Raw genomic sequence first — 27,558 nt, 5'->3', positions numbered from 1 at the left:
CAACCTTCATACATAATAAAGCAAGTGTTAGTTGTATTAATCATGTTGTACATTACATCCCTAGTACTTATTTATCTTATAACTGTAAGTTTGTACATTTTGACCACCTGCATTGTATGTTTTCCTATTATTAATTAGTGTCATTTCTTTTCAGATTAAAGAAGTCCCTTTAACATTTCTTATGGTGCCAGTTTAGTGGTGATGAACTCCTCAAGCTTTTGTTTACCTGGGAAACTCAATCTCTCCTTTAATTCTGAATGATAACCTTGCTGAGTAGAGAATTCTAGATTGGAAGTTTTTCCTTTCAGCACTTTGAATATGCCATTCCACTCCCTTTTAGCCTGTAAAGTTTCTGCTGAAGAATCTGCTGATAGCCTTATGGGGTTTCCCTTGTACATAGCAAGTTGTTATCCCTCGCTGTTTTTGGGTTCTCTTTATTTTTAACTGTAACCATTTTAATTATAATGTGTCTTGATGTATGTCTCTTTGAGCTCATACCTGGATGCCTGTTTCCTTTCCTAGATTCCCAGACTAGTGAAGTTCTCAGCCACTGTTTCTTCAAATAATTTTCCTGGCCATTTCTCTCTTCTCCATCTGAGATCCCTATAAAGCAAACGTTATTCTGCTTGATGTTGTCCCAAAGGTCCCTGAAGGTATCTTCATTTTTTTAAAATTCTTTTTTCATTTTTCTGCTCTGTCTGGGTGAGTTCCATTGCTTTGTCTTCCAGCTTCTACTGATTGTTCTTCTACATCATCCAGTCTGCTGTTGAGTCCCTCTAGTGTATTTTTCAGTTCACTTATAATTTCTGTGTGATGCTCATACTTCCTATCTCTAAGTTCTCACTGTGTTTATCCATTCTTTTCCCAAGTTTGGTAAGCATTTTTATGACCATCACTTTGAATTCTTTATCAGCTAGATTGCTTATCTCCATTTTGTTTAGTTCTTTTTCTGAGGTTTTGTCTTATTCTTTCAATTAAAGCATATTCCTCAGTCTCCTCATTTTGCCAAATTCCCTACGTTTGTTCCTATGTATTAGGTAAATCAGCTACCTTTCCCAGTCTTAAGGAGTCACCTTATGTAGGAGATGTCCTGTGGGGCTCAGAAGTGCAATCTCACCTGGCCATCAGAGCCAGGGATTCAAGGGATGTCCCCTATGTGGGCTGCCTCTGCCCTCCTATTATGGCAGAGCCACAGCTACAGCTGCAGTGCACTGGTGGGCAGAGCTGGCCCCTGGCCCAGCAGAGGGGCCCAGCTCTGACTGCTGCTGCATGCTTTGAATCTTTCATTTTTGAGATGAAGAAACTGAAGTCAGGAGATTAGTGGCAGAGATAAGCACAGGTCTTCTACGAGGTAACATCCTTTCCTCTAAATTAAGTTTCCTCTAAATAACCCCAGGGAAAATATTTCCACTGAATCAAAAGGATGTTTTCTTTGACAAATTGAGGCACTGGGGAAAGAGGGGTGTGATTATGCAGAAGTTGAGAAGCGTAATTGAACAAATTCTTACAGAGCAAGTTTTTATGCACAGAGAGTCTCAAATGATTTTGTAGAGCTTTTCTTAAGAGGTGACCACTTACTCTAGCATCAAATCTATTATCCTAATGCTCTCCTGTTTTGCAGTTGTTTCCTTTTCTTCCCCATTTGAGAGCTACCAGAGCTCTCAAATAATATAAAAATAACTGTGTATTTTTAATATGTAGTCAGCAAAGCACCCAGTATGCTTTAAATGAACTGAAGGCTATGATGGACACTCTAGTTATATGCACATCACAGGATCCAGGTATCAGTCAGATCACCAGGAACCCATGTTGCATAAGTGTCATCCAAATGAGGAATAATTAAAGCACTTTGAGATGGTGGACAAACCTCAGACATCAGAATTAAGTAACTAGGGACTTCCCTGGTGGCCCAGTGGTTAAGAATCTGCCTTCCAATGCAGGGGACGCGGGTTCAATCCCTGTTTGGGGAACTAAGATCCCACATGCCGCAGGGCAACTAAGCCCGCATGCCGAAACTACAGAGCCCACGTGCCACAACTACTGAGCCTGTGCACTCTGGAGCCCGCGTGCCGCAAATAGAGAGAAGCCCGCATACCGCAACAAAGAGCCCATGTACCACAACAAAATATCCCACGTGCTGCAACTAACAACCGACGCAGCCAAAATAAATAAATAAATATTTTTTTTAAAAAAAGAATTGAGTAACTAAAGCAAAGGAGGCAAAGTAAAAAACCTCCCTACCCTATAACAAAAATAGGAATAGCCTTGAAAATAGGAGAGTCAAGGTACCAGAAACCTGTTGTTTGACACTAGCTCAGAGCTGGCAGGGAAGAGGAGTGCTTGGAGTATGGCAAAAATGATCTTTTGAAATGCTGTTTAATCCAGCTTCTGGGAAACCTGTCCCCAACTCATGACAGAAACTGGGGATAAGAAAGGGGGATTCTACAATCATTCAAAGGTATAAGAGTAGCTTCAGTAAAAATAGAAAATAAGATATTAAGCTTTTAGGGAAAAAGTAAGGTAGTTGGGATCCACTAGGAAAAAGGGTAGTAATTAAGCCCCCAGAAACAACTATCAATATGATAACTACCTATGTCTTGTTGTCTATTTAAAAATGATGAGGCTGGGCAAAATGGATTAAAGACCTAAATGTAAGGCCAGACACTATAAAACTCTTAGAGGAAAACATAGGAAGAGCACTCTTTGACATAAATCACAGCAAGATACTTTTTGAGCCACCTCCTAGAGAAATGGAAATAAAAACAAAAATAAACAAATGGGACCTAATGAAACTTAAAAGCTTTTGCACAGCAAAGGAAACCATAAACCTTTTGCACAGCAAAGGAAACCATGTTTCTTTTGCACAGCAAAGGAAACCATAAACCATAAAGTCTTGTTTATGGTTTCCTTTGCTGTGCAAAAGACAACCCTCAGAATGGGAGAAAATATTTGCAGACGAAGCAAGTAACAAAGGATTAATCTCCAAAATATACAAGCAGCTCATGCAGCGCAATATCAAAAAGACAAACAACCCAATCAGAAAATGGGCAGAAGACCTAAATAGACATTTCTCCGAAAAAGATATACAGATTGCCAACAAACACATGAAAGAATGCTCAACATCACTAATCATTAGAGAAATGCAAATCAAAACTACAATGATGTATCACCTCACAACAGTCAGAATGGCCATCACCAAAAAATCTACAAACAATAAATGCTGGAGAGGGTGTGGAGAAAAGGCAACCCTCTTGCACTGTTGGTGGGAATGTAAATTGATACAGCCACTATGGAGAACAGTATGGAGGTTCCTTAAAACACTAAAAATAGAACTACCATACGACCCAGCAATCCCACTACTGGGCATATACCCTGGGAAAACCATAATTCAAAAAGAGTCATGTACCACAATGTTCATTGCAGCACTATTTACAATAGCCAGGACATGGAAGCAACCTAAGTGTCCATCGACAGATGAATGGATAAAGAAGATGTGGCACATATATATACAATGGAATATTACTCAGCCATAAAAAGAAACGAAATTGAGTTATTTGTAGTGAGGTGGATGGACCTAGAGTCTGTCATAGAGTGAAGTAAGTCAGAAAGAGAAAAACAAATACTGTATGCTAACACATATATATGGAATCTAAAAAAAAAAAAAAAATTGTTCTGAAGAACCTGGGGCAGGACAGGAATAAAGACGCAGACATAGAGAATGGTCTTGAGGACACGGGGAGGGGGAAGGGTAAGCTGGGACGAAGTGAGAGAGTAGCAATGACATATATACACTACCAAATGTGAAATAGATAGCTAATGGGAAGCAGCTGCATAGCACAGGGAGATCAGCTCAGTGCTTTGTGACCACCTAGAGGGGTGGGATAGGGACGGTGAGAGGGAGACGCAAGAGGGAGGAGATATGGGGATGTATGTATATGTATAGCTGATTCACTTTGTTATACAGCAGAAACTAACACACCATTGTAAAGCAATTATACCCCAATAAAGATGTTAAAAAAAAAATCCTAACTCAGCCACTTGAGTGAACTTGAGCTTTGGGACCTTGAGCAAGTCACTAAATCTTGGTGACTTGGTTTCCTCATCAATGAAATGGGGATAGTACTAGCACCTACCTTATAAGGTTATTATAAAAATTAAATGACTCAATACATATAAAATGCTTAGAACAGGAAAAAAATTTAAAAATAAACAAAATTTTTTAAAAATAATAAAATAGGGCTTCCCTGGTGGCGCAGTGGTTGAGAATCTGCCTGCTAATGCAGGGGACACGGGTTCGAGCCCTGGTCTGGGTAGATCCCACATGCCGCGGAGCAACTGGGCCCGTGAGCCACAATTACTGAGCCTGTGCATCTGGAGCCTGTGCTCCGCAACAAGAGAGGCCGCGATAGTGAGAGGCCCGCGCACCGCGATGAAGAGTGGCCCCCGCTTGCCACAACTAGAGAAAGCCTTTGCACAGAAACAAAGACCCAACACAGCCAAAAATAAATAAATAAACAAATGTGGGTTTTAAATAAATAAATAAATAAAATAAAATAAAAATGATGAGTCTGGGGTCACACAAAAAAGGAAATAGCCGGAGTGTCCTCTTAATTCCTCACAAATCTTAACAATAAAAAGTACCAGAGCCCAGTCAAGGTCAGTCAAATCCATTTGTTCCTTAAGAGAGATTACACTCTATTAACAGTGAAGTCCTTTCATGGTCTAGTTTGCCTATGGAAAAGCAACTAGAGAGCGGGTTGCTCTATACGTCATACACACTGAGCCCTCCCAGCCACTCTGTGAACTCAACAATCTCCTGTCTTCACTAGGATCTTGCCCAAGTAAAATTCCCAATTTTGAGAATTTCACCACAAAAGTCTTTAATTTCCTTCTAATATGTCAAGTAAATATATATAATGGCATAACAGGAAACTCTTTGTAGTCTAGTAATTTTTAAATAACATCTCTAGCTCGCTAAGTTTTTACAGATAAAACAAGTACAGAGATTAAAAATGATTCTTTGGAGGCTATGTGCTTATAAAACTATCTATCTATCTATCTATCAACATCTATCTGTATTTACATTTCCAGAAAAAGGAAAACTTGGCACAAAACTGTCACCAATTTACCACAAAGCAGCAAGTACCTGAAGACAACACACAACCTTAAGGTCCTTCTAGATTAGCATGAATAAGATGATGATGATGGCTCAGTTACAATCACAGAGCCCGTCCTTTCTCTCTGGGTAAGGGAGGGGTGTGAATTTTTATTTTTCTCTCTTAATTTTGAAAAATCCAAAAACTCAGATTCAGATTCATTCCTTGCCCTACTGTGGCATTCCTCACGGATCCAAGAGAACAGTAGCTGAAAGGAGAGCTAAACTCTAATTTTACTGTCAATTACAGAAAGCAAAATAAATGAACTTTAATCAACTTCACATACAATATATATCAGAACATATATATCAGAATATATATCAAAATGTATCAGAATATATCAAAAACAAGAAAGGCATTTTGGTAGAAGCATACCATGTACAAAAAAATTAATACAACTGAAGGCCAAATATTAACTCTGAATTCAAGAGCAAAGGTTTTCTCAATTTGTTCATGGATTACTTTAGTTTAATCCTGGCTAGCCCACAGTAATGTAAAAAATCTACTAATTAACCACTAGAACTAACAAAAAAATTCCTAAATAACGCTAATTTCCAAAAAGTTCTAATTCTTTGTGTTTCAAGGTAAATGAGTCTCTTCTATTATACCACAATACTCTATCTATGCTTGACTGAGGGCACATTTCTTCCCAAAAGTTTGATGAACTTGAGACTATTGTATTCTAGGTATTCTCAGTACACTGGCAGCAAAAACAAATTAGAGTTAAATTATAATCAAAGCAGAAGTTTACAAAATAATTTCTAATCATTTTATTAAATCGGGTTTCCCATTTTCTAGGGTGCTAATTAAATATAAAGAAGAGAGATAACATGCATAAGTATTAATTTCTAATTTTTACCTGAATGTACAATTTTATTAGCAAAGGTGTGTAATTCATACTTTGGATTTGAGGATGTGGTTTACACAGACATACTATTGAACTCAACTTGCATCACCTAGAAAAATAATGCCTAGAGGTCACGGGACTGTAGTAATACCAAAATAATACTTAAGAGGTTAAGGGTATAAAAAATAAATATGTCATCACATTGAAAGCTATATTAACAAAAGGAATAATAGCTTGAAGTTGTTCTTTAAAAAGGTTACATTTCTCTTGGAAAGCAAGGAAAACTTCTTATTACAGAGGACAGTTAAACAGTGGGATAATTTGCATATCAAGGTAATTAAGGCACATTCACTAGATGTGTTCAAGAAAGGTTAGATATGTTCATGGAAGGAACAAAGTAGGATCTTTCCTGCTTAGTGCAGGTGGTTTGACTCAATAATCAAAGAGAGCCCTTACAATCTCATCTCCAAATAAATGGTGGCAGCAGGATTTGTCATGTTAAGTTGACTTTATGGAAAGTAACCCTCTTCAAATTAAAATAAGAAGGTAGATCTGGAGGAGTAGAAACACAACCCCAGCTTTCTGCTCCCAAAGCAACACGCTATCATACGTATCATCATCTTATTCATGCTAATCTAGAAGGACCTTAAAATTCGTATCTCATTCTAATCTTGAAAAAGTTCAAATTAGTCATGTAAATGACTTCATGCTATATAATATTTATATACATTACTTTCTATACCATAATGCTTAGAAACATTACAGAAATGTGCAGATTTCATTATTCCAGTTATGATATTTCATTACAGTGATATATCCAAATCATCACTGAGGAAGAAGGAATTCTGTACAAGAAAGTGTACGTTAATTAGAACCACCTATAGATTGAAATTTGCTTGTGAAGTTCTGCTTTAATTAGAAAATTATTGGTGTCCTGAGATCAGCTTCCTATGATTAATACTGACCAATTTTAACGAGAAGCTTATTTTAAAAAAAAAAATCTTCTACTACATTCAAATGCCATTTAAATCCATCAAGAAAAGAAAAGCTGAGTAGAATAGGCCTGCTCAATCAAGCTGTTAGACGAGATCATACCAGATTTTCTGAGTAACCAATCTTATTTTAAATAATTATCTAAAAGTGACTTTTCCTAAGTGTCTGGAAATGCTATAGAGCCCAAGCTACACTTTTGTCATGAAGGAATATTTGCAAATGGATATTGGATAGGAAAAATCAAACCATAGCAGCCCTGGCATCACTATGAGGTGTACACTAACAGCATATTGGTGAAAGAATGAAAACAAAATACTTATGAGACATAAAGGTATCACATAAAAATAAAGCAAACTAGAGGAATATTGGCTGAATCCCAGAAAAGATAATCCTTATGAACATGAAGGAATGCTGTAAATTGTAAGTGAATCATGGTGATGAAGTTCATTAAGAGATTCATATTACAGTCAGAGTTCTGCAAACCCCAGTCACTGGATCTTATACAGCCCGAAAGATTAAAATAAAAATAAACATGACATATCCTATCTCCTTGAAAACATTCTGTACACACAATTTTATTACACTGAAAAAAAAAAAGAAAAGATACTGGGGTCTGATTTTCCTTGAACTGTCAAAATGCAAAAGAAATGCAAAAAAGTCTTTGCACAGATGTAACAAAGTACTGGATTTTTATATTTTGGCAGGTGCTCAATATGCAGCCCACATAATCACACGTTAATGACTGGAGTGTGTTAATCAGCATGCATACCTGATTCCTTCTTGCCCAGGGGGGGGAAAAGCCAACTATTCCGGAGCATGTCAATGTTTCTACTTTTTATAAAGATTTTGATAATAGCTATGTAAGTAAGAAATCTTTTCCAAAAAGTATATTTAGAAAGATGCATTATATCAATAAAAGTAATGATAAAATAATTCAAATTTCCATAAACAATGAGATATTTCCAAGTAGCATGCCAATAATCGTTTTGTTTAAGTAAGCCAGGTTTAGGAAAGTTTTTTTTTAAATATACATTTTTTAAGAGCAGGAATGAAACAGTGCACATAAGCAAGGTGTGCATATATAAAGGTGGTCAATGTGTTAACACTAGACAGCATTAGTTGTCTATTTCACTACCTACACCGTGCCATAAATATGGTTTTATTTTTTGGTCCAAACTGTAAGTAAATTTCTGTCATTAAGTTTCTGAGATGGGTTTAAAAACGGACAATACTGTATGCTAATATATTTTCAAAGTTATAGAAAATGGGAAATCTCCCACAGGGCTTCCTGGAGAATGTTGTTTCATGACTCAGGGGCAAGGATGAACATTTTCACTTATTACCAGAAGTCTAGGTTTGAATTTTACTTAAAGTGAATGAATATCCAAATCCTAAAATGAGAGTAGCAGTAACTAAATTTCTCAAGAAGTCTAAACTTCCCTAGTGTATGGATTTTTTTCCCCCAGTGCTTCATAGACCCAATCAGGTACCAAAAAGATGAACATAAACCCTGCACATAGTTCGGACCAGGTGAACCAGTGGGTTTCACTACACTTTCTAAAGTAAATGTGAGGAAAATAATAAAAATAAAAAATAAATAAATTTTATTTGAGTGCTACCTACTACCTTAAATTACTAAATCTTAACAAAAACTGGCAACAATTCAAGTTTTTAAAATCTTTTAAAAGGTAACAAAATTAGAAATCTTCTAAAAGTCTGTCACAACATAAAGCATGGCTGGGAAGGATTAAATCCTCACCCAAAGTTCCTGGACTGTTATCATGTAATGGCAACAGCTCCATTCCCAGGAATGGTACAAAGTCCACACCAGAATTTTTATGACTCAAAGCGAACTACATAGAACACTTCAGAGTTGATTAGCAACTTCATTGAACTGAAAGCAAGAAAGGCAGAGAGGAGAAATTGTTTGCAAGCAAGAAAGTATTGTTCCCAACAATTATTAACTAAATATCTCAACATGCCTATTATTACTTTTTTTAAAAATTACAACAAACAACTTTATTGGCATCTTTTATTCATAGTGGAATATTATTTTTTAAACTTTTCTAGAAGATAAAACTTAGGGGAATTTAAGTAGGTCTCTAAAATAAGGAGTTCTGATATTCTGGGCCTGAGGGTCCAGTATGATTATTTCTACCTAATTAGACTAGTAGTTAAAAGCCAAATGCATATAATCCCATTTTGGCTTAAAATATATATCAGTATGAGAATGCATGTAAGTGCACAGGTGCACATGCATGCAAGAGGTCCCACTTAGAATCCTGTCACTTTGGGGATCTTGTAAGAGATACTGTTGGTGTCTAGCCCACATTCCCATAACCTACCCTGGAAGTCACCTGTAAATATCTCCCTATTAGGCAAAAAGCTTCTGTCCTCACATGGGACCATTCTTGGTCCAGGAGGCAAGCCTTACCCTTCCCCATGCCCTGGTCTCATCGACTTCACTTCCTGTTCATTCTTGACTAAATTTCTGCCCACATGTATATTACATAACATATTCTCACCCTCTGTGTGAATCTTGTCTTCTTCAGACTCTATGGGAACTCTTCAAAGAATAAACTCCCCAACTGTCCACTCTTCCACTTACCGTCAAACCCTCACCTGCACTACTGCAACAGTTTTCCTAATAGGTACCCTTGTTTGTGATGTTATCTCTTGCAATCCAGTATGTACACAGCGGCTAATATGATCTTTTAAAAACATAAATCAAATCATGGTAGTCTCTTTCTTAAAATCTTCCAATGGCTTCCTCTTTCACTTGAAGTAAAGTCGAAACATCTCACTGTAGCCTATGATACCCCATAGTATCTGTCATCTGCCTGCCTCCTAGATTTCATCTCATACCACTCTCTCCCTCACCCATTCCACTGCAGACACTCCATTGTTTCCTATTGCTCAAATACACCAACCAAGAGGTTTCTGCACTTACTATATATTCTAGCTGGGTGTCTTCCCCCAAATTTTTGCATAGTTGTCTCCCTTTCATTATTCAAATCTCAACTCAAATGTCACCTCTTCAAAAAGACCTTCCCTAGCTTGTTTAAAGTAGTCATTCAATCACGTTTTCTTATTTAATTTTCTTTATTGCACTTACCATTGTCTAAAATTGTCTCACTCTGTGAGGGGATCATACCTGTCTTATTCACAAGAAAGTCCCTGTGCTTAGAACTTAGTAGGTGCTACACACTCAAGTAATCGTTAGCAGATAATCATTACACACAATATTATATGCTAGCCACTAAATATTACTACAAAATGTTCTTCATGCTTGTTTACATTAAAAAGAATGATACACTATACATTTTTTGATGAAAAAATTATGTGAATTTATTCCTGTCTAATGAATCAGTTCTAATGGGAGCAAAAATATATTTCAAAGAAGTGTCAACATTCCTCTACAAAAAAGGTGCTGGTACACTGGTACCATAATGAAAATAGTAGTGGTTGTACATAGCAAACAAGGACAGTGAATTCTTATTTACACTAACTTTTCAGCCTTCAAACGGATCTTACAAATTAACATAGCACACTAAATTTAAAATCGAACATTTTGGTGTCCATAATATAAGTAATGGTAATTAAAATCAGAGTCTAAAATTTTTTTATCTTCAATCAGTCTTGGAATGCTGATCTCTAAAATTTCTGTTCTCTAAGTTTCTATTCTCCTTTGCTTATTCCACAATGAATTTTTTCACGCGTTTGAAACTGTATAGTCTCATATTTTGTTGGAGTGCAACATCAAAATAATTAATCCGAATTTTAACATCTAAAGATTTTTTTTCTAATCCAGAAGTAGGGATTAGCAGAACTTCTCTGCTTTGTCTTTACCCTGTCTTACAGAAAAGCTGCTCTGTGGTGTTGATATTTCAAAGTAAAACCCTTCCTGAACCCAGTATATAAGAAACTTTTAGTGCCTGTTTCTAACTGTTCATGAGTGAGGGCCATCACTGAAAGCAAATTACAATGGAAACTGAGTTAAGCGCTGATAAAATCTCTGTTGTTGTTTTTAGACTTTCTTTTAAATTTTATTTCTCTACGCTGATTTTATGAGGTTCAATTACAGTGCGTAACAAATAGGATCCACTGAAGAGAACTACAAGTTTCACTTAACTTCATAACAATTCTTCCAGATTTAATATTTACTTGAATGTAGAATGAGGCAAAGTGTTTATTAAGTTTTACTCTCATCACAGTCACCCCACTGCAACACATACACTCAATATATGTAGGTTTGCAAGGCTGTCCAGAAATCTAAAATCCTTCTATTGTTTTCCTTTGCTGTAAAGAAAAATTGGTCGGTGATATGATACTTGCAGTATAAGTCATTACAGGTCTGATGTTATACTTGTTATACATTATTGAATCTATCAAATGAAAAGGGAATTTCCAAATGCAGCTGCTATTTCCCAATTGTTAAATCCTTTTATTATACCATATAAATACACAGCTGGGAAATACTATAGAGTGGGAGCTAAAACAAAATATTTTGGCTTCCGGACATTCAGAATACACAAAGGCTCCAGTACAAAGTAATGTTTGATATCAGAAGAGAATGAAAGTTTGAAAACATTTCCAGCAAGTATGGTTTCTTTATATTAATATAACATATTTGTAAATTTAAACTATTTTATACTACCATAAATCCCACTTGTAAATTTGGTAAGCAAATTATTAATATTTATTTTCTGACAAAATTTTAGATCATAAAACTTTGAGAATAACTCACCGAAGCAATTTTGCACTTGCCAATATACCAACTAAATTATACTAAGAAAAGTAAGTAAAGAGTGCTCTAAAGAAGTAGAATTTGAACTGTATTATTTCTGCCTCAACCTGTATTTTCCAGCGTAGTTATTCTGATTTGTCCATGAGTATATTTGGCATAAAAGCTAAAATATATCTTGAACCTAACCCTTCTCTCTAGCCCATCTGCCTCCACACTAATCCAAGCCACCATCATCTCTTACCTGGATTTCTGAAATAGCTTCCCAGCAGGTCTTCCTCCTTTCACTCCATCTTCCCCCATCTATTCATAATACAGTCAGAACTATCTTTCTGAAATGTTCTTAAACCCGTCGATGGCTTTCCATTGCACTTAGTATCAAATTTCACTTCCATAATGTTACCTACAAGGTCTTGTCGGATAACTAGCCCCTACCAATCTCTCCAACCACATCTAACGTTACGTCGCACCCTCGCTCATTACACTTCAGCTACAAGGACTATCTTTCACTTTCTGAAACTCAGCTATATTTTTCTCACCTCAAATACTTCATACATGATGTTCCCTCTGCTATTTTTACTCTTTCTTCTATTTTTTGCCTGGTTAGTTCTTATCATCCTTAGGTCAAAGAGGGCATTCCTATCCATCCATTCTAAATGAGGTTTATTTCATTATGTTCTCACATGGCATTATGTTCTTTTTCTTCTTAACACATATCAAATTTTAATTATATCTTTGTGTGTGTATATTTATTTCTGTTCCCTTTCCTAGATATAAGCTCCATGAAGGCATAATCATGCATGTTTTGTTTACTAGACAACCAGTACCCAGCAGAATGCTGGGCCCAGAGGAGGTGCATCATAATGATTTGTTGAAATAAAGATAGAACATAGCCCTATTATCTTGCCAAAAAGCCAGTGAGAGTGACTGAATATCTATTTTACCCATGCTATATTGGAGTTATAAAATGAACCGCTTAAGTTCAATCAAAAAAACAGACTTTTAGCCTTGCTTTATTATACCTTCTCTCTTCCCCCTGTGCAAGGAAAACAAATCTTCCAGGGGGTCTAACTGCATAATGATGATCCCCTTTCAACCTAAAGTTAGTCTAGAACAGTTAGTCTAGTCTAGTCCAATCCCCTATTTCTCAGCTACTGCTTCAGAGTACTAATTGTGCCTGCAAAATCATCTGAAAAAGAAAAATGTCTACCTCCATAAATTATAAAATTAAGTCTTTGAATTGGTTCTGAAACATTAAGCATAGAGCAAGAATTTTAAAATGTTATTAGAGTAAAGGCATTTTTAAATATTACCTTATTTTTTATTAAGGAATAAAACTTTTCCCCATTTCCCACTTAAAATATTTTTCATTAATTTAACCAAAAGTTAAGACATGTAAAACAGGGTCTAAAATTCCTAATCTAATAAAATATGTTAAGATTTTGGTCAGTTTTAAATGTTAAAAAATTTAATATTTTTGCTTTAAACTCGATAAATAATGTCACTTATTATGGTGTCTGTTTTGATGGTTACAGGTAGAATTTAACATGGGAAAGCTGGCTAATACACTGCATGGATTGGACATTGTTTTTTCTACCTTTAGGGCAAACTCCTGCAGTTTGATTGAATGATACTCAGGAGCTTTGCATGTCCTTTTGAAGTTAATATATAGGCACATAAGTGAGAAAAGCTTTATTATAAATCAAGAATGACTGTTAAAAATGATAAATACCTGCATTTCCTCACTGAAGATGTATTCACTATATGACCTCATTCACATAGATATGTTTGCTTATTATAATTTTTCAATATTAATACATAGCCACACTTTATTGGATCATACTACCTATTTTGTGGTATTATCAAGGTCACCACCTTAAATACAGAGAATCAGAGAATAAGATAACCAAATCTCCCCCGAAATTAAATTAAATATCTTTTGGCAAGTCAACCTAATAATGGATAAAAACAAAACCACAAACCATTTTCCAATTTTTCCACTAACTAGTATTAATATATTAATAATATACAAGGTGGTTGTTTTCAGCGCCTGAACACAAATAACTCTAATGATACAGACTTTGAGCTTTCTCTAAAACACTTATTTGTAACGAGCCCATAATAACAGACATACTTGGTGACAGTGGCCAGATTTTAAAAGCTCACCATTCTTTGCTGAGACGACAGAACACTGTCCCAGTCAGCATCCTGTTGAATGGTATTGACAAGTGTTGGTAGCTCCTCAGAGTGAGGTTTGTTGTGCATTATGGGGTGCAGAGGCAGATGGGAGGCCACATGTTGATCACTGCCCTCTTCCTTTTCCCTTGAGGTCAAATCTTGGGTCATTGCTTCCTCTCCATCAGCTGCACAGGCAAATGGAGAGGTGGCTTGCTTGGAAGACATTCTTCTGCAGAATAAGGAAACAGCATGGATTTTTAAAAGGGCTGTCAATGACAAAAGAATAAACCATCCCTTACATGTGACTAATTCAGGAAAAAAGGAAAGTTCTCTAACTTCAGAAATGTTTATGATCTACTCTAAACCACTGAAAAAGAACTCTTAGCTTATCTGTTCCACTTTCCCTCTTTGCTTTTAACTCAAGCAAACTTCTTCCCAGTAATTGCTGCACATTTTCTTTCTTACCAATCCACAAATGAAATTTTTATGGAATAAGTTTTCATAATGTATAGTATATGTATGTGTGTATTTTTCCTCCCAGTTCTCCCAACTAGATTTTTGAGAGTAATTCAGTTGATGGCTAGCAATGAAAAAAAATGAATGAATGAACAGCAAATGAGCCAGTTTGGAGGATGAGTTGAAATTACAAATATCCAAATTTCTCTTATGCTTTACGTAGGAACAAAGGAAGTCTATGTAAGAAAATATAATCAGGAGAGTAAGCAATCTATGATGAAAATCCTAAACAAACTTGGTCCTGACTTCTTAGTTTATACCTTGTATTATGAGTACTAGGCCTAACACTGATTAGTGTCAATCTGATCTTTTTCTAAAGACCTTCAAGCTGTGTCAATTGCTACAAGTAAACTTTTAAGTGACATACTGATTGAGTAGCTGATAATGCTAGATTAGTTTTAAGGCAATTTTGTGACATTTTAATTGAGTATATGAAATAACTATGCATCTATTTTATATTAGAAAGTACATATAAGATTCAAAGCATTTACTATGAAGAGTAAAATGCCTACTATTCATAATATTCTTAAAACTCCAAAAACAATTACTGCACATTCTTCTATGTATCCACAAGTAAACATCAACTACACTCAGCACAGTGAAGACAAGGTCTTCATTCTGTGCTTTCATATACAATCAGAAAATCATGATTATTAAACAGAATTTCAAAACTTTTAGAATATCATTTTATTGAGATGATTTTCTTAGCAAAATGTTTAGAAATAAAATCACCAGAAGTTTATAACTTAAAAGAACAGGCAATTGAGTATATTTTCTAAAACTTTACATGGTTTTTGGTTTATAGTAGTTAGCTCTAAAATTGCTGTGTAACGAAAGGAATAAAATCTCCACCTTAATTGCTCTTTAACATTAATTGATTTCATACTATTTTTTAAAAATGCACAAATCAGTTAACATAGGAAACCACATGAGCATTTTTCAAATTAGCAAATCATTAACTTGCTAGTACTGTTTCTACAGACAAATAAATACTGATTAAAGGGTCTAGAAATCTGAGATTAACAGTTAAATTTACAAATCTGTCACATGCTTTCATGAATATTGCAGTGAAGGAAATATCAAGTGCAAAGAAAAATAATTAAGTTAATTCCAATTTACACAGTAGTTTTTATGTAGCAGCCCATGTTTCACATAGGATTTAACAGCTAATGCTAAATTTCTCACAATTAATGAGGGGGCTCAGATTTAGTATCCTACAGTGAAAAAAATTAATGTAAGATCAGCTAATCTAATTATGCACAGTTCTAAATAAAAGTATTACAGGCTTTTGAAGTGCTTTGAAACACATTAAAATGCTGATACCTACTTATAATAATCATTCTACAAATAATAAAAATTTAATCTACTAGACTTGATACTAGAAAATAATATGGAGGAAAAAAAGTACAGAAGTATATCTATGTTTTCTTTGAGGAGAAAGAAAAATCTTCTAAAGAGTACTTTATCAAAGAATTAGATAAGTATATCCTTGACTTATTTCTATCAATAATGACAAATGGAGAAATGCATATAAACTTACAGAAAATGATACCAAATGATGTTTCTTATAATACAGGAATCATGTAGAACTTACTTCATTAGCCTCATAAATACTATAGTAAAACCAGGCAAATTATAACTCTTCTGCAAATTTATCAAGAGCTTGCCATTAACAACAAGAGTGTTTTCATAGTTCAGATAATAACAGTACCAATAATGTAATCATTCACATTAAAGACAAAAGAATGAATTTACTGCTGCTTTTTAAAACAGCTAAATACAATTGAAAGTCATAATCCAAAACTCAGAGTGACTTTAGTTCCCCAACAAACGTCCTCTTATTATAAAGTGACTTGGCTCCTTCCAATAGCAATATCTGTGATTGTGGGTTTAGTATAAATTAATCACAACACAAAACCCAAAATGAAAAGTCTCTTAAGAATAATTTCAACTATAAACTGCACCAATGAACAATCGTGCACAATCCTAATTAAACACAACCATGCAGCTGTAAAAATAGACTAAAGCTGTCCAAAGCTATGGGTTGAGTTTAAAGGCTGGTTTGTTAGAGTGTTTTCTTAAGGAAGGCTGGGCCCTCTGTCTTAATCAGCCAATAAATTACTTCCTGCAATTACATTAAATAGAAAATTATTTTCAAATGGGGAGTGTTAATTGAAAATCAAAATTCAGAGGGAAGTTTAGAAATTACACGCTGAATACAATTAGTGAGGAAAGGCTTCACCTCTACTTCATCAACAGTCTTCTGGTGATTCCTCCAGTGACCATTCAGGAAAGCTACCAATTTATAACATCACACACTTTGTCTTTTATTTTGCACCTACAAATACAAATGTGTATCAAGTTTGCAAATAAAAGATAGGCTGCCAAAAAAAAAGCAATATTAAATGTGACTGTTCATCCTCAGTTCACATCATCATTAAGGGACAAGAGGGGAAAGGTAAGACAATAATACTTAAAAACCAAGGAAGGCATACTCAACTTCAAAATCCTTCCCTTTAGCAAAGGAATTAACATTTTTTTGTTCCAAGAATACTTTTCCATATCATATTTTATTTAATTTCTTGTGTTTCCTTTACTTCTCAATATGTTGTTAGCAGAAAAAAAGGTGATTCTTTTTCTTTTAGCTAGGTATTGCCCCCTGTAGACATTTCCTTTTGATAAAATTGTTGGGCTTCTTTCAGGTTTGTTTTTTATTGATGGTTTTGTTGTAGTTTTTTGTTTCAGATGGTGATTTTGTTGCATTTTTAAAAGGAAAATGTGCACAAATTCTTTTTAATGCAATTTTAAACGTCTTGGATTTACTGAGTATTAGATTCAATTTACTGATTATTTTTTGCACAATTATTTGTTATAGAATCCTTCAATTTACTGATTACATCCTCATTCATTTCACTCCTCTACTTTAGCTTTCCCTTTTACGAGACCAACTAAACTGTATTCTAGAAGTTGCAAAGATACTTGACTTTTGGTAATACCTTTACTATAGTCATTGCACCATGGCTACTCTCCTATAGAAACTCATAAATCAAATATACACTTGCTTTAATGATTTAAAATATCACATGGGATGCTTACTTTTATTTTTAATCCTCATGTTAGTAATTTTTCATTACAAAAACTTTCACTCCCAGTGTATTAGAACAGTATCTTACTTTAGCTGCTGCCATATACAACTAATAAGCAAAAGAATTAAAATCCTTGTGAAAACGGTCAATTTCTATGTGACTTAACTTTGTTTTATTTTTGCACTATTATAACTTAAAAATCATTCAAATGAATTGTTTTTTTAATTTGTATTAAAAAAAAATCTCCCTAGTTATACCCCTTGAAAACAGGGGTTTATAATGGAAGTGCTGACACAACCCTAACTAAAGCAGCGCAAATGTTGCCGCTATAATACACAAAATCAAGTTCTATTATTCTAAACTATCCTCGCTCATGGGATTTTTCTTTACTGTGCTCCCAGCCAAACTGCTGAAGCATGAAAAATTTAAATGCAATCAAATGCGCCCAATTCTACTTTACTAGAACAAGTGTCTACAGTGGTACAATCTTAAAAGGAGATGCAACAGATTTGTTTGGTGTTTTTTTTAACTGTTTATTTATAATACAGAGCATTGGAGATAAAATAAAAGAGGAAATTACACTCACATGGTACCAGTGTATTGACTACACAGAGTACATTATAATCAGAGAGAAAAACTACATTGTCAACTTATCACATTGGTTAAACAAGATGGTTTTCTGGGGCATAGCTATTATCAAGTAAAACCTCCAAAGAGAATAACATATCTTTGGACACATAAAACTAAATTCCCATCATGTGTTCCCGAGTTTGAAATGTCTCTGCCCAGCAGATCAAGTGAATTCCCAGGATGCCAGCCGTTGGGAAGAACTTCAGGGCTTAGGACTTTTGAAAATGAGATTGTAGGAGATAAAAGCTCCAGTAAGTGATAAAGTTTTCTAGGAAGCCAGTAGTAGTACCTCTAGGAAGATTATAATTATTTTACTCCAAAACCCCAGTATAAAATCTGAATGTTTAGACCATTACCAATCTACTCAGACAGTAAATTTCCTTTATGTTCTTTAACAAGAAATCAAGATTAGCTGGCCCAAGACTTGATAAAATGATGAGGACTGGATATCTACACATTAAGTCCTCTATCTCAGAAAAACCTTATTTTCTAGAACTTTAAATCTTTCTTATTTGATGGTGCTATTTAAAAAAGAAAAAACAGTTATTTTTATGTCTAAAAGTTAGGATTTTTTAAAACAACTTTCTCATAAGGCATAGTCACTTGAAATTACTTTTTTTTTTCTTTACCATTGCTTGGAAAGAATTCACCTCAAAACTATCATTTGGGACTGACATGATTATCCAAAGGAGCCACTGAATTTATTAAAACAATATTTTTAACCTGTTTTTTTAAAATGTTTTCATTACTTCTGAGATTATTATCAAATGGCATTCACTTTTTAGGTGTGCTACATTTACTCAAAAGAAGCCCTGTTTTTAACATAAAGCAACATTTTAATAGTTGGTTTACTTAAAGAAAAAATTAAAATTTCAGGCCAACATTCACATTTCTTTTTGCAACTCAGCCCCAGGCTACCAAGGTAGACTTATTTCAGTCAGGTAGTTCACTGTTAATTTAATGCTGCAATTGATCTGATACTGAGAAATAAACAAATAATTTTCCAAAAATACAACACAGTGCCTCTCATTTTAAGGAGCATGAGTAACAGATATGTTCAGCTGCCAAAATGCACAATACCCAGGAACCCCTACAAAGGATGCCAGGCCACCCAGCCTAGGGCAAAGAATGATTTAAAAACCCTCTTCCTGTACCTCTAATTCCCACGTTGAAGTATTGGGGGGAGGGTGGACAGGCCGGGGGAGGGACCCTTATTTCAGACATTAAAATGAAGATAACCTTTTTAAAACTTTTCCCGCTTCATTCAGGTAAAGCCTGAGGGTTGTTATTGATTCTTGTACTGTTTTATCCGGCGCTACCGCCTGTCCCTCACTCCACCTCCAATCTTCCCTAGGCTTCTGCCAGGTTTTTCTCTCTCTTCCATCTCTTTAATAAGCAAATGAGAAAATTCTATGAAAAAGAAGCTTATAAGCTTTCAGAGTTACCTTGCAGAGTTATAAACCTATCTTTTAAAGTCTGTAGTGGCTCTTTCAGAGCATATATGGTAACATATACAGACAATATCTGTTAGAAGAAAACTCACTGATTTGAGTTAGTTGTCAAATCAATAGTGATGAGGCAAATGAAATACGCTGAAGTCCTTGAAGTATGTCTAAGAAAGGGTTTAAATTAATGGATTTTGACTTATTTAAGGCTTCTAATTTTTTACACCAAAGCTCCAAAACTGTATTCAAAGGCCTTCTGAGGTTCTTACAAAACAGGGACTACCTGGAACAGATTCTTCTCAAGTCATCAAAGTTTGTGTTTCTAGAGTTTATATTTAGCTGACAATATTGCTGTCACTTTATATAGCTTAAGACTGTTCTTTGGACTAGAGCTCATATGTCTTGGAATGCTTTGACTCATGAATTGTTTCTCCTGATAATGTTACATCACGTAACCATCTCTGTCTAATTGGTTAGTATCTGCTGGAGGAGGCAGGCAACCAGCCTAATGACTAGCCTGCCTGACTGACTGCCTATGGAAAACCTATAATTATTACATGTGTCTCTGAGTATCCAGTTTCTTCCTGGGATCAAAACAACTTGCCTTCATGTAACCTCTATCTATACTTTTTGCTGGATAGAAACAATATTGAATTTTTCTCAAAGCTTATCTACCAGTAACTTGTTGAGATCTTTGCTTTGGAAAGCCAGGCCCAGAATATATAAATAAAATCAGTCACCTAACAATAAGAGCAAAACCAAACAATGGCTACTATAAATACACACTAACTAAGAGGATTTTAATCAAGCACAATGACTTTATAACTCAAATGAAAGACTTCTATGTGGCTTGAGTGAAAGAAAGCTGTCTAAAATAATAGCAGAATGAATTTATTGATATACATTCACTTTGAATCTCCTCTTCACATGAAATGAGAACCATAATATTTAAAGTGAATACCAAACATGTCTTTGTCAGCTTAAAACCAATCCACAAATATGGAAGCCCAATATGGATATCTTATCCAATTATCAATAAATATTATAAACCAGAACAATAACTTCTCAGAGAGAAAGGGTAGGTAGGAAGCTGTCACTATACTTTTCCATTCTCACCTCTATTTTCACTTTTTAATATTGCCAGAAAAAAGAGAAACATGAAAATTTGTACTATATGGATAGTTTCAAAAAATGAAAGCTCACACATAGTGCCAGTGAGAAAAATTATATAAAGAAGCTAATCTCTGAGGTTCTCCTTTAGCTAAAGCAAGCCAGCAATTTCTCTCTTTCATGTAATGAAATAAGGTATAAATTTCAGGTTCTTATCAAATAAGAGGAGGAGGACCAAGAAGAAGAGGAATGGGGAGGGGAACAGGAGAGGGTGGGGAAGGAGAGGAGAAGGGGGAGGGACGAAGGGGAAAAGGAAGAGAGAAACAACCGTGGCTTTGCAGTTCATTTTCAGTTTGTCTACTTAATGAAAACCTCATTGTACAACCCTGAAAACCATTTCCAGCAGGCAAAGTATTTCTGATTCAGCAGAGGTTACACAAGCATCAAAGCAGTTAAATATAGGTGCCAAGCCACATTGCCAGGAGCTCTTAGTACTGTGAGTTAGTGTTACCTGACAGCTTAGTGAATATAAAATTACTTGTTTCTCCAAATGAAGACAATCAAACTGTCACCTTCCATTGTAATAATGCACAACTAGTGATCAGCAAAGTGCAAACATAATTACCACGAAGAAAACAAAAAATCAAATCTAAATCTCTCTACAGAGTAAACACATCTATCGGGCTTCCCCCAAAAAGGAGTGCATTTCAATGCTGAATGCTGTGATGCAATCTTTGTTATTTAACAAGACGTATTAGTCTTACAGTAAATTAAAATGGAAAACAACAAGAAAGACCAATTAACAAAAAGTGAATACAAATACCAATACTTTCCAGAGTATAAGGCCTACAAATTGTATCACTGCCATTTGACCTGATAATGTTAAGTGTATGTCAGCAGCACCACCATTATAAGAACTATGCTTTCAGAGACTTCTTTTTAGCTTAGAAACCTTTCAGCAGGTCGAAAAAGACAGGTATTATCCAAGCTCAAAAGCTTTTGTCTTAACTTTTCCTTAAAAGAAAAAAGTTATGCCTTATTGTCTTCTAAAGTGACCTGTATTTTTGAGGTTGAAAATTCACCTCACAAAATTGATTTATTATCTCTATCCAAGTTTAGAAAAATAACCAAGCATAGGGTACATGTCCACAACTTTTATTACTGAGACACTCAGCATCTGGAATTCCTATCCAAATGTGGTGGCCAGATTGGGCCACTATGAAAGTGATTTCAGTAACCCATAGCTGGGTTAGTATTAAAGCCCTGAAAATTTGACATGTTTTTCCCATACCCAGAAGATTTCTAAGTAATCTATATAAATATAGATGTTGCTCCAATCAAACTGCTTTCTTAAAAGCTCTCTTACTAAAGTGATTTTATATCTATTTAACTCAAAATTTAAAACACTCAGATTTACATCATTCCTTCCAATATGGCAAAAACTATCTTTCCCATTTCAAAACACTCCTAACATAGGGGTTTTCTTCTTTCACCAATAATGTCTTCCTTTTCATTAAAATATGCTCAACATTGCTAATTATTAGAAAAATGCATATCAAAACTACAACGAGGTATCACCTCACACTGGTCAGAATGGTCATCATCAAAACGTCTACAAATAATAAATGCTGGAGAGGGTGTGGAGAAAAGGGAACCCTCCTACACAATTGGTAGAAATGTAAATTGGTGCAGCCACTATGGAGAACAGGATGGAGGTTCCTTAAAAAAGTAAAAATAGGGCTTCCCTGGTGGCGCAGTGGTTGAGAATCTGCCTGCCAGTGCAGGGGACACAGGTTCGAGCCCTGGTCTGGGAAGATCCCACATGCCGCGGAGCAACTAGGCCCGTGAGCCACAATTACTGATCCTGCGCCTCTGGAGCCTGTGCTCCTCAACAAGAAAGGCCGCGATAATGAGAGGCCCCCGCACCGCGATGAAGAGTGGCCCCCACTTGCCGCAACTAGAGAAAGCCCTCACACAGAAACAAAGACCCAACACAGCCATAAATAAATAAATAAATAAACCCAAAGTTTAAAAAAAAAAAAAAATAGAGCTACCATACGATGCAGCAATCCCACTCCTGGGTATATATCCAGAAAAGACAAAGACTCTAATTCAAAAAGATACATGCACCACAATGTTCATTGCAGCACTATTTATAATAGCCAAGACATGAAAGCAACCTAAATGTCCATCAACAGATGAATGGCTAAAGAAGATGTGGTACATGTATACAATGGAATATTACTCAGCCATAAAAAAGAATGAAATAATGCCATTTGCAGCAACATGGATGGACTTGGAGATTATCATACTAAGTGAAGTTAAGTCAGACAGAGAAAGACAAATATCATATAATATCACTTATATGTCAAATCTAAAAAAATGATATAAATGAACTTATTTACAAAGCAGAAATATATATTTCAATAAAAAAATTTAAAAAATAATGTCCCCCTTTTTATCAGAAAAGTACATCTTACAGATAATGCCTGATATTCCATTTTTACCTGATATCTCTATTCTAAATGATTTCATTTATAATCCTCTAACTCAAAAAATGGATCAGTTGAAGGAGAAGGGGTACCACAGCAAAGAGTGAAAGTGCAATGAATTAGGGACCATCAACAACATAAGATTCCCTGAGCTTGAATCTCAGCATTTAAATTCAGACATCTGCAATCAGATAGATCATTCCTTTGAAGGATGCTTTCTCATCCTTTATAATCCTGAAATGGCCAGTCAATCTTACATTGCATTCCTATTCCACCATTCCTCCATTTTATTAGGAAAGAGTGGAGGAAAGGGTGAGATGAAGGTACTGGGTTGACTTTGTGGCAAAATCAAAAGCAGAATAAGGACAGGAGAAACAAGAGAAGGGGAAAGTCTAAAGTCTAGTGCAAGTTTTATTGTGATTTGAAATAAATTTCATATCACTGAGAAGTCTGCATGTGAGGAATAAGATAGTTTTAAACGAAAGATCTTTTTCCTTCACCTTGCCGAAAAAGTTTTTTACCCAAAGGACCTTACTTATAAGCTTAACACAATAAAAACCTCCCTACAAGGAGGGGGTGGGGGTGGGGGTGGGGGGTGGCAATCAGTATTTTTTTAACTTCAATGATGAGTAATTTAATATGTTCCAAAAATTATGATCCTACAGAATATTCCTTACAATATAGTAATAATAAAAAATGTCCACAAAAAGAGAAAAGGAAACCTATTGTCAGAAAATGTCTTCCAGACCCAGGGAGATAAATGCTTGTGTAAATATTATCAAAAGCTTATAGCAAGTGGAAGAACAACAGAAACCATTAATAGATTTTGGGTTTTTTTTTTTTAAGTTTATTCTATATGTTCCATGAAGATAGGGATTATGTCTGTCTTGTTCATTACTGGGTCCTCAGTGAGCAGCATAGTGTACAACACATCGTAGATAATTGATAATGTTGGGGAAAAAAGAGTGAGGAAAAATTAGAGAGGGAGAGATGAGCAAATAGCTTATTTTTTTAAATTAAGGTGAATAGATAATCATAGAAAATGCCACTCACATGTTAATGCTGCCAACCTAAACATTATTCTTTCTCTATATTCTTTTTACCAAAATCTCATTCCTTAACATCTAAATCATTATTTTTATATCTAGATCCCCAACAATGAGCTCTCTTTCACTTCCCTGAAATACAACAGTCCTCAAATGACTGCTAGAAAAGTACATCAAGATTATACCAAGATGTACTTTGCTATGTCATACTCAACAAGACAAAATTGGATTCATCATTTTCCTCAACACCCTCCCTCATCCATTCACACCCAGAGGAGCATCATGCTCAGCATGATCCAAGTTCAAAACACGAACACTATATCCATCTCCTCTTTTTTATCCTTGCTCCTCATTGCCAGCCTGTCATTAAGCTCCATCAACACTTTCTTAATAATGTTTTCACGCTCACACCTTCTTACCACACTCATAATCACCTTAGTACAGGGCTTTATTACACTTCATACCTAGACTCTTGCAACAGACTGTAAACTGATTTCCCTAATTTCAGTATCTCCAACTCCAAATCAATCTTACTGCCACTCCTACTATCAGGCCACTCTCTTGCTCGAGAAAAATCAGTGGCTCTCCCCTGATGACAGAAAAAGTCCAAACTCCTGACTATGGCATTCAAGACCCTCCATCCAGATCCAATCAATCTTTCTAAACTTATCTTCTAGTAGTCTACACTTTAACCTTCTACTCTACTAGACTGATACACTTGGACTTCACTTATTGCTGCCTCCCAGACTTTGCTCTGCCTGTCTCTCCCTATTTCCCTCGCCTTCCTTTCTTATCACTAGGAAACCAATTGAGCCTATTCCAGGTAACTAGATCCACCCTTCTAATCACTTGTAATAAGTGCTCTGAAATTTTATTTTTTATATAACTTATTCAACACAATGCATACTATCTTACACAATCTTTTTTAAATATACGCTATAATTATATGTTTATATGTAATCCCAACCAGATTATAAACTTTTCAAGGGCAAGAACAAAATACTAGGTTTCTCTGTATTCCCACAGCACCTAGTACAATATTTTGCACAAAGAAAACACTCAAATAAATATTTGCCTAATTACTTAAATTTTATTAAATGAATAGGCAGAAATAAAATTAGGATATTACACTTAACCAGAGGATTTAAAGTAAAACTTCTACATCTCTGTGCATAACTTGGTTTTTCAGGGCTGTCTCCTCTTCCCCCACCCTCTGGCCAATTAAATTCATTTCATACTTTAAATGTTTTACATATTCTATGGCAAAAAACAAAAACAACAAATCATCAATCTATGTTGTTAGAAACATTCAAAAGATGGATAGATGGACAGACAGACGAACAGCTATGGATGGATGGATAGATGTTGGAGAGACAGTTGAAAAGATACAGAAATAGTATTTGCTAGACGTTTAGGAAGTACCAATCCCTATACGGAGCACTGCTACATGTATTATCTCACTTAGTTCTCAAAACAAATATAGGAATTAGATAATGTACATTATCCCTCTTTTACAGAAAAGGAAACAAAGGCACAAAATTTTTTATTTAAAGAAAAATATTAAGACTTGCCTAAGGTCATATCTAATAAATAAAGAAGGCAGAATTTGAACTCAGATGGTCTAAGTCCAGGGCAGATGCTATTACAATTAAAGGTAACTGATAGTAAATCTAAATTAAATGAATTAACTATTTTCAATTATCAACTGAATTTTTCTTTATTAGTTCATATACTTCCTATAGAATTTTATTTTTAATATTCTGGTTAGATATACTAGATACTCATTTAATCCAAGTGTCAAAGAATTTTCTGTCTTTATTTTTCCCTTTTTCCTTCCTTTCTACTTCTAGGATTTGAGGTGTTTAATTACTGGTTAACAACTATAAAAGGAGAAGGGGAAGCAGAAAGGAGAACAGGTGACCTTCTAACCAATCCATTTGACTCTCTGACAGTTTGACAACGAAATTGGTTACAGAAGTAGTTAAATCTATTGGCACACAAGTCTTAAAGGTTCACTGTAGTTTTCATACAGTAAATTTTTTGGTCATTAACTATCCATGCTTGCCCTGGCATGCTTTTTCTGGGTAGCCTAGATGATCAGCAGTTAACTATATTCTTATACAGACAATCGTGACATAAAATAAGGATGTCACTTCCCATTCATTTCAAGGTCCAGAGAAGTATGAGATCCAATTTCTACCTTACAGCTCTTACCAGAAAAGCCATACCAGAAGCATCATATACAACCGGAGCTGTTTCACTACAAAAGTAGGTGTTGAGGACAGCCTTGAGGGAAAATGAGATGAAGTACTTGAGCAGTATATATTTAACACACCACCCATCTAGAATTCATTTCAGGGAATGCAGAGTTAATTTAAATATACTCTTAAAATCTGACAACCGTATAACATTACATACACCCTAACTTCTGGGGGAAAAAACAGAAAAAGCTCATACCCAAGGGCACTCATTTTTATAAATTGTAATTCTCTGTGAAAGTTGAAGAAAGGTTTTCACTACCAACTGAAATTTCCACATTTTTTATATACACCAAACAGTCTAGATTCACAAATAAAGTGCTGCTATCTTGTATTTTTCCCTCATTACCTCCACCACCCCTCTGCATTCCTTACAGCTATTTGCTTGAAGTTTCTCACTTGCATTTGCTGGTAACATATTATCATAAACGGCTCCAGGAGATGAGAATCCAATTGTTTCCATGAATCATTGCACAGAATTGTTTGAGTTATCATTATAGAAGACAAGTATGACTACCCACTGTCTTGCACACCAAGGGATTCTTTACTAAGTACCTTTATGCACACCTATCAAGCCACAAAAGTTCTAGTTTTCCCAAGCTTAGTTATGGTGGAAAAAATCCGCATTATTTATCCAGCTTTGTTTTTTCTTCTCATATAAGCACTGCCTCACAATTTCCCAAAATAGAAACACTTTTACATGCCTCATCTATTAATTTTTTAATTTCTTCAAAAGTAAATCTTGTATTTGCATCCATGGTGCCTAGAACTGGAAAACTGCTACCAGTCTTAACATAATCTACTGTCAGAAGGAAAAGTGTGGATTCGTAAAAAGGTTTAGAGGAGGGATTTAAATCCCAGACCTCTCATTTACTAGATCTGTGAACTTGACAAGTTACTTAACTCTCTGAGAGTCCCTGTCCCCATATGTAAAATTAAAGACAACGCATCTTCCTGAAGATTAAATTAATATATTACAAGTACTACTTAGCATTTGGTAGGTATTAAATCAACGGTAACTTCCTTTAAACAAAAGTGCACAGAAAAATAGTTTGAC

The 27,558-nt window shown here is 35.1% G+C and overlaps 1 protein-coding gene across 19 annotated transcripts in view; it reads right to left on the bottom strand.

The window, feature by feature from the left end:
- SOX6 (SRY-box transcription factor 6) overlaps window positions 1-27,558 on the bottom strand; it is a 640,888-nt gene that overhangs the window by 388,753 nt on the left and 224,577 nt on the right. For 18 of the 19 annotated variants that reach the window (XM_057553078.1, XM_057553079.1, XM_057553081.1 and 15 more), the window contains one exon: window positions 13,907-14,147. In XM_057553078.1, coding sequence (XP_057409061.1) covers window positions 13,907-14,143 — 237 coding nt within the window. In that variant the 5' untranslated portion in view covers window positions 14,144-14,147. Of the gene's footprint in view, window positions 1-11,984; window positions 12,428-13,906; window positions 14,148-27,558 lie in introns of those variants that run through there. The other variant, XM_007174880.2, reaches the window with a different exon arrangement.

Source organism: Balaenoptera acutorostrata, chromosome 9 (assembly GCF_949987535.1).
Source record: "Balaenoptera acutorostrata chromosome 9, mBalAcu1.1, whole genome shotgun sequence".
NCBI lineage: Eukaryota > Metazoa > Chordata > Mammalia > Artiodactyla > Balaenopteridae > Balaenoptera > Balaenoptera acutorostrata.
The sequence above is the reverse complement of the archived record's forward strand: the minus strand, read 5'-3'. Positions and strand labels throughout refer to the sequence as shown.